The sequence below is a fragment of the Lactuca serriola genome, chromosome 4 (assembly GCF_051521515.1).
Source record: "Lactuca serriola cultivar US96UC23 chromosome 4, Lser_US96UC23_V15, whole genome shotgun sequence".
Lineage (NCBI taxonomy): Eukaryota > Viridiplantae > Streptophyta > Magnoliopsida > Asterales > Asteraceae > Lactuca > Lactuca serriola.
Genome location: NC_136411.1, coordinates 126864222 through 126873366, shown reverse-complemented (window position 1 = coordinate 126873366; position 9145 = coordinate 126864222). Strand labels below are relative to the sequence as shown.

General features: G+C 33.8%; 1 protein-coding gene across 1 annotated transcript; it reads left to right on the top strand.

The window, feature by feature from the left end:
• Nucleotides 1-2049: 2049 nt before the first annotated feature.
• Nucleotides 2050-5807, top strand: LOC145098794 (putative protein phosphatase 2C 60). Its single transcript, XM_079036399.1, has 7 exons — nt 2050-2182; nt 2522-2665; nt 2878-2941; nt 4381-4489; nt 4580-4733; nt 5435-5548; nt 5679-5807. The coding sequence occupies exons 2-7, from the start codon at nt 2549-2551 to the stop codon at nt 5805-5807; spliced, it is 687 nt and encodes a 228-aa protein (XP_078892525.1). The 5' UTR covers nt 2050-2182; nt 2522-2548.
• The last annotated feature ends 3338 nt before the right edge of the window (nt 5808-9145 follow it).

Sequence of the window (9145 nt, the reverse complement as noted above, 5' to 3'; positions counted from 1 at the left end):
ATCAGTGAAAGGGTCCTAAACGTTTGAGGTGTCGGTGAAGGTTATGTCGGAGTCAATGACATGATTGAGGAGTTTAATCATATCAGATTCCTTTTTCGGGGGTCCGTGACTCCCAGTCATACCCATACAGTCCAATCCCTGTGCTAAAACGACTTAGACCCTATGAACCTAATTTCAATTTTGGCACCTCCGACACCATTGTTGTTTGTTGATCGAAATTTGGTTAAACCGAATGAGTTTGTTTGCAGTTTGAATGTAGTAATGCACCATAAAATCGAAAGGTCCAGTTTCTTTTAGGTTGTGGGAAATATCACCTCTTGGTGTTATGTGTGCCCAAAGTCGAAATCGAAATTGTGTGTGTGCCTAGAAACGAAATCGAAAATGATTTACCCTAAAATCTGTCTAGGACCTCGATGAGTTTGTGGAAAATTTTCAGAAACACAAAGTCATTTTGCATGCATGTGTGTGTCAAGAACCCATAAATTAGATAGGTTTGTTCATGGGTGTCTGTGTGTGTATGAATTTAGACAAAAAAAAAACTCAAATTTATGTTTCTTCAAGAAAATCATTTTTTCCATATCTCTACTACAATTCGTCGAGGTGTTTTGCTCTTACCAGTTTCTGTAGAATCATTTTTCAGTATGTGTATGTATGAGTGATGTACGTGTATTTGAAAGAAGGTTCAGTGTGTGTATGTATGAGTGATGTACGTGTATTTGAAAGAAGGAAGAAGACGATTGATAGATGGGTTGGGGTGGGGAGAGTGAGAGAGAGAGAGAGATGTGGGCCCAAATTCAATATTTATTTTCGTTTTCATTTAAATTAATTAAAAAAACATTAAAAAATATTATATGGACATTACAGTCATTTCAGTTTATAGAGGGACCAAAACCATAAAAAAACTACATCAAAAGGACCATGAAGCCAAAAAAGTCGAGATTTGGACTAAATCTTGGTAAAAATGCTTACCACAAGGACCATTTTTGCAATTTTGTCTAATCGTTATTAACCAACATTTTAAATAAATATGACAATAATAATTGTTTTTATTTTTTATTTTTATGTTTTTGAAAAGGGAAAATTGCAAGAAAGTCATTATATTACCATAAAATTTCGATTTTGACTCCAATTTTTTTTCTCAAGTTGCAATATCAACCAAATTACTGGTTCCACTACTAGAAATATAGCCTTTTACGACGCGCGAACCATGACACGCAGTGATTTATGATACGCAAAGGTGAGTGTCTAAAAAATAATGTCATCTCTTCCAAAATTTAAAGGATTTCAGACGCGCATTTTTGCGTGCCCTAAAATTAGTGTCTAAACAAAAAAAAAACATGGAGGGCACCTGCGTGTCATCTACGACCGTTGCTTTATAAATTTTAATAGAACGCGCACGTTCCATCCGGGGAAAATGAAATCCCAAAAACTTAAAATCCCCGCCTTCCTTTTTTTTCTCCCTCCACTTTAATTTCCCTAGTAGCTAGGGCTTTTTTTTCAAGAACTTGCCCCGATTATGCCCTCCTGTACTGCTCATTCTCTCTTCAACTTCCCTTTCTCTCCTTCTCACTTCGACAAACCCTTTATCTTCTTCTCGGTTCTCGACGTCGACAGCTTCTCCCACCTCCGACGTTTCTCTTGGTGTTGGCGCATCCCACCTCTGACCTCCGTCTAGCCCTGCCCCACCGTCCAACGCTTTCCAGCGTCACCCAGCCGATGGAGCCCCTCATCTCCAGCAATCTCACCTCGCCTGCCCTTGCCAGCAACATTAGGTCTGGTGACCTAGACCGAGAAAACTCAGAGCCTTCGGAGGAGTGGTGGCACTACTCAAATCCCAGCGATGGAAGGAAACTCTCTATCACAGCAACAGAAAGTCGGAGACTGGAATGGGAGAAAGAGAAATAGAAATCGAGAAATCGACTTATACAGTAAATGGGGAAGAACCGATGATGCACGCAACATGTTTGATAAAATGCCTCATCCGCCACTGGAACAAAACTGTACGGACAATTCCAATCTCTCGTAAGTTTTGTTAATTTGAATATTTGATTTGTTGTGATGCGGCTTAGATCTTAATTACACTCGGATGCTCGCTTAGAAATAGATAATTTTTACAATTCGATTCACCCTTAATCTGTCATTTCGTTTTTGAAATCATTGATCCATCGTGATTGGGCTTTATGTGAGCATCTTCGTTTTCTAGATTTGGAATTTGTGGAATATCTAATATTACGTTAGATTTGCCATTGATTCGATAATTGTTTGAAATTTCAATTAGGCTTAGCATTTTAGGGCATGACCGTTTGGAATCTGTGTTTATGTTTGGTGTTTTGGTTTCGTTGCCTTTATTTGTTTCGTGTTTTCATGATGCATCTGAACTGTACTGGTTTTAGGTGTCTGATAATATACTGTACATATGAAGTGATATAGCTGTATTTTTCTTTAGCATGCCAGATGTGGCGTCTAATTTTATATCTAACTGTAACTTCTGTAATTGTGATTGATGATTTTGGGATTTTAGGCTTACCATCCGGGTTGATTACTAGATATGGGGGTTTACCTAAGCACACCTAAAACTGATAAAACATCCGACGATGGTGAGAATGAGAAACTGAGATATGGAGTCTCATCCATGCAAGGATGGCGCACATCAATGGAAGATGTTGTAAGTCCCTAGTATAGGCTACTTGTTAGTTATATAAGCTATTGTTCCTGTTTGGATTTTCTATATTCTAAAAAGGTATGATAGTTTAATGCTCTTGTAATCTTGTTGAATTTTCTCTATATCTCTCTATGATACAACTTTCAGTCAGCCCAAACATTGATCACTATAGTAATTAACCAAGATTTTATGTGTCAATATGAGGTGTTTGGTAGCATGTTGCTTTACTTGACTTGGACAACTCCACATCTTTCTTTGGCGTTTATGATGGCCATGGAGGTAAGCATATGGATATAGATTATATACACACATGTTTGTTTCTTCATATATAAGGTGTCCTTGTTGGGTAATCTTGATTCAGGATATGGATATGGGTATCAGAGCAGGTTGAAGAGAGCTAGTTTGAGAGTCGACTTTCGGATGGAGGAGCTTTTGGCTGCAGGGCAACAAGAGCAGTAGAAGCAGCAGCAGGTCGACAAGAGAAAGAATGTTTGATTGGCAACAATCAGAAGAAAGAAAGAAAGACAAGAAGAAAGAAGAATGAAGAAAGTAGAAAGAAGAAAGAAGAAAGAGAAAAGACATGAAGAAAGAAGAATGAAGAAAGTAGAAAGAAGAAAGAAGAGAGACAGGAGAGAAGAGGTCGATCATTGTTGGAGCCGATCACCTCCATTGCCGAGAGATAGATTCATTGTAGAGAGTGAAGCAGGAAAAAGGACTCGGTGGTGCTAGGTCTTTGTGATCAGAAGAAAGAAGAAGAAGAAGAAAAAAACAACACAACTGTGTGACATGTTAGCAGGCAAGAAAGAAGAAAGAAGCAGCAAGCGATCACTTTTGATCGAGAAGGAAAGAAAATTGAAGCAAGGTACAGCAAGAGTCTAAGCAAGATAGAGCAAGATTAAAGCAAGATAGCAAGATCAAACCTAAGTGGTTTGAATAGCAAGTAATAAGATTCGAAGTGACCAAACAAGAAAGTTCGAATCAAGGAAGAAAATAGTAAGTTTAGCAAGATCAAGAGATAAGAACCTTGTGTTCTTAAAGCAAGTAGCAAGAATGATTTGGATAGCAAGAGAAATGTTAGCAAGCATGAAGCAAGAAAAACAAGTCTGTAGCAAGTAGCAGACAAGAAAGCAAGATAGGTTCTCAGCAAAAGAAGATTGAGAGAGCAAGAAAGAAAGCAAGCAAGAAGCAAGAAGAAAATACGCAGGAACGAGATCAAGACATGTTTTTTTTGGAACTCAAAAATTTAGCAAGAGATGGCAGAAAATACAGAAGCTATCCATAAGCAAGGAGGAACTGTGGAAGAGGTTTGGATAATCAAGATTAGGGGGTGAATGTTGGGTAATCTTGATTCAGGATATGGATATGGGTATGGGTTAATGGTTAGTATTTGTTTGATTTATTTAGTTTAAATAAATGGTGCTTGACTAGTTCATTAGAAGTGCATGTGGGTATACTTGGTCTTTAAAGCATCCTAGTCTTAAGGAGTAGTTAGCTAGTTTGTAGACTGTTTTAGTTTGTTTCCATTGGATATGTACTACAGGCTATATATATAGCCTTTGCTTTCTGAATATGAGAAGTCAGTGTGCAGCAGCTTTGAGTCCAAAGTACTTTCGTATCTCTATATTTGCTTTCTGCATACATATATATCTGTGTTGTGTGAGTGAGAAGGTTGGGACCTGTTCCAACAGTCCTCACTAAGCTTTTTTTTTATCTTTCAGTTCAGGCAGTCTCTAAGTTCTGTGCCAAGTATCTTCACCAGCAAGTCCTGAAGCAGGAAGCTTATGCTGCTGGTGATATTGGAACTGCTGCCCAGAAATCTTTTCTCAGGTTACTCTTCTATGTTATCTATTCACACTAACCAAATACATGGCTGTTTTAAATTGTCTGTTATCTGAAGAAATTGGTATCATTATGCAGAATGGATGAGATGATGTGTGGACAACGTGGCTGGAGAGAGTTGGCTATATTGGGAAATAAAATGGATCAATTCAGTGGCATGATAGAGGGACTAATCTGGTCACCAAAGGGTAACGATTTAAAATGTCTAAATGATAATTGGTCTAATGAGGAGGTACTTTCTTTCTTCCTTCATACACACCAAATATACTGATGTCTGGATGAAATGAGTTGTTTCAATGAATTGATGTATGTATGTAAGAGCTGTTAAAGGCATAACAATGAAGGGGGCATGAAATTTAATAAATTAGCTTTATTATAAATTTAAGTTGATTTTTAGTTAAAAAAACAAGACTTAAGGAATGATTAGTTTGGATCCAATCCTCTCACCACTGTACTTATGAGGCTTTGTAATATTTTACTATTAATTTCTTGATTGTCTTCAATGTTGGTCCACTTTGCTTGGTTTTTAGTTAGTTCTTTGTTGATAGGATTATAATACTCTTAGAAATTAAGATGGAGTATTAATTTGAATCTTTATATGGATTGAAGATCAAAAGGATTTGGGCTATTTTGTTTCATTTTTATTTGGTTATTCACTAATGGGATTAGTGTATTTTGTTTAGCTAATAGGATTAAGGTCATTTTAATTATATGTTTTCTTTTAGTTTTTGAGTCAAATTTATTAATTATCATCCAACTTCAAATATGTTTGGTTTTTATTAATCATCATCCAACTTCAAATATGTTTGGTTTTTGAGTCAAATTTATTAATCATCTCCGCTATATTGTTGTTAAAAGACAACAATACCCTTTGGTAGATGTTGAAGCACAATATAAAATATAACATGTATGTTTACTTTGAAGTTTATGCAGGTTTCTTGGACTTGCTCCTCTGAGAGGTTTCTTCACAATCTCTTGTTTCTGGTGTGCAACATCAACAACAATAATTTCTTCTCTTGGGCTAAAGAGATAATGACACATGCCAAGGTTATCTCTCTCTCTCTCTATCTCTCTCTCTCTCTCTCTCTCTCTCTCTCTCTCTCTCTCTCTTTCTCTCTGTATGTGTGTGTATACCTGCAGTTGCACATGTAGTTTGTGATCAACTGATTTCTTATAGGAATACAAGATGATGACTTGTCTTCCATCATTATCTCAAAAGGAAATACTTGTTAAGCTCTTTCAATCTGCTGGGACATACAACACCTATCCAGGCTGGATCCCTTTTACTTGTGGGCCCATTTCTTGATTACTGGTTAATAGAAAAGAGAGTCAACTTGTTTAAATATGATATTTCCTCTATGGTGAGTAAGAGTATATTTATACAACTATAAACCAGTAATTGTTAACAGAATCATGGTTTTATCTGTGTAGGATTTCTTGGTGTTATTGATAGAGGATAAGGAATTGGTCAAAAATCCTATGATTGATGCTTGGTTGCTGAAGAATAGAAAAAGTCCCTGGGTTGGGAAGAAAGAAGGGTTACAGGGATGTTGGATCTTTTATTGAACTCACTCCTGATGCATCTGAAGTGGTAAGCCATTGTATCTAGTAGTTTTGGAGGAAACGAGACTCAAACAAAAAGCAAACACACGGAGAGTTGTTGGCAGATAGTAAGCTAGATAATGCAATTGTATATTCTGCTTCTCTTGAGTTCATTTTTTTATAACATTTAGTCACTATTGGAATAATTATTTGTATTTGACATATTAGTGAAATGAATTATCTTTGTTATTTATGGTATTTTATTTGTATGACATTAAATTTTATGAAATGGATTATATTTTTTGTATATGATATTTTATTTTATATTGTGAGGCATTAAATGCAAATTTAATTTGAAAATTAGTAAATCTATAAAAAATAATTTTTTTTTTAACATTTAAAATTATGATACGCAAACATGCGTGTCATCTTCATTTATGACATGACCTTTCTTGATACGCATTGCGTGTCATTAACACGCGCGTCGTAAGGTTACGACACGCGAATGCGTATCGTCTTCCTTTATGACAGGGCCTTCCTTGATACGCATTGCGTGTCGTAACTGCGCGTCGTAAATGCGCGTCATAAATGCGCGTCGTCTATAGACGACGCGCAAAAGCGCGTCGTCTCTCTTTATGACAGGGCCTTCCTTGACACGCATTTGCGCGTCGTCTGAGCGTTTTACGACGCGCAATGAGCGTCGTAAAATGCCTTTTTTCTAGTAGTGTTCTCAATACTCTCACGATAACCATTTTTCCGGAATTGCAATAAAGTCACTAAGTTTACCAAAATTTCGATTTTAACATTGAGTTTCAAATTGTAAAAAAGGCTCTATAAATGAAGGTCGGTCTAATGGTTCAAACTCACTTAAACGTCAGCGAAAAATGTATAGTTATCCTTTCAAAAGATGTTATTGTGGTTTAGAAGCTCTATTTGTAAAACAAATAAATGAAGACTCCTTCAATGTCGATTTAGTGGTTTAAACTCACTAAACATCTCCCGGATTGACCTTATTGGGGTCTTCATTTACTTGTTGTAGAAATCGAGATTTTAAACCATAATAACATCTCTTAAGATGGTGAGTATGTCATTTTCACTGATTTTTAAATGAGTTTAAACCACTAGATTGACATTCAGACGTCATTTATGAAGAAATATTCTGACGAGAAGTAAACATCAAACATTATAATATAAGTGATATAAAATGGTGAGGATATATATTTTTGTTGACTTTTAAATGAGTTTGAACCACTAGATCAACCTAAAAAGACATACAAAATTGGGTTTCGATGTAAATCTTATATTTGAAACTCAATCCTACAACATAATAATAATCTTGTATCTCCTTATGTTTTAGCATTGGGCTATCAATATATAATGCACATTAATTGTTAAATTTGTCATTGATGTTTGTTAATTTATCACGATGAAAATACTAAAAAGACTTTAAAACTATTCTCGTATAATTGACTTCAAAAAGATTAATATGTTATTTCATTCATATCATCATTAATAAATGAAAATAATTTTGTCACATGCAACTCTCTTATTAACTTGGACACATGTCATTTTTTGGTATTTTTGAATAAATGTTTTTTCTATTTGTCATTTTCTCATTTTTTTTTTTTTATCTTTTCTTAATTAACACATCATATTTACATCTCTTAATTAAAAATAACTAATAAATTGCAATATTAATACTCATATAGTATTTAATATGGTTCCTTTTAAATTTTAAATTTAAATTTTAAATTTCAAATTTAAATAAGTTTTTGTTTAAACTTTTATATTTAATTTTTTTGTTTTATCAAATTCGTATAACATATGGGTCTCACACCTAGTTTATAATAGAGAACATTATTATTGATCCATGAATTGTGATTATATATTTAGATTGATCCACAATATGATTTTTGATTATATTTATAATAAATCTGATATATATAGATCAAAATGTTTCAAGTTTATAAATAGTGTTTCAAATGCTTTAGTGATACGATTTTAATTCTACTTTAATGAGAATAAAAAATTTGGTTCCTTCATAATTTTAGGTCTTTTATATTCTTAGGCATTTTTGGAGATCACGATCAAATCTTTGTGATGCAATCAAGGATATTTTTCATGCCAAGTTTATCATGGGAAGATATGGTCTTGGAGAAAGAAATGGAGGATAAAGAATATCCCAGTTGTTTAAAATTGAAGATATCGATATTTATAATATTGTTCGATGATGTATTTGAACAATTAAAACAAGGGAATCTAAAAGTACAAATATTTATTTTGAGTGATTATTTATTTGAACTTAAGTTTTTTAAATTATTTTAAACAAGTTATATCATTCTAAACAAATTTCATAAAACGAAAAATAACAACGGTTTCCCCAAATTCTTTCTATTTAATTGGACAATATATACCTATTCAGTTACTTTAAAATTTAATTAAAAACATCTCAAAAGAGAAAAGGTGCACTACCAAACTTAATTATAACTACCAATAACATAAAGCTGCGTTACCAAAAAGGGCAAGGCATATTTCGTTTTGCAGTAGAAAATTATTTTATTAAACTTTTTTTTATACCTAACTTATTTTCACCACCATATTATCGACGACACGAAACGGGTATTTTTCCCTTTCACTTCACAAAATTGATTTCAAATTAGATATCTTAATTTTTAAAGTTTCATTTACGTAACATGATATAACTTTTTTAAAATTATTATAATTGATTCTGTTGACATACCGAGTATTACTGTTTATTACCTTTTAATAAATAATAATAGTAACATCCACACGTGTCACTTGCTGAGGCTTTCAATTAGTTATTAACTAAATCGAGTGTTTAATAAATCATTAAATCTGCAGAAAAGCTAAAGGTGGTTATAAATCTTGTCCTTAAAGAGAAAGTTGCATGACCTAACTAAATTTTACCAAGACAAAACATAAGAACGTTCGAAATAACATTGTAGAAGAACAAGGAAAAATGACATAAAACCTACGGTTTTAAGAGGGGCCATAGTACCACTTTTATTTTATTTTTTTATTTTTTTTTAATTTTTATTATTTTTTTTTGTAGAGTTTATACCTTTGTGGAGCATTTTCTTA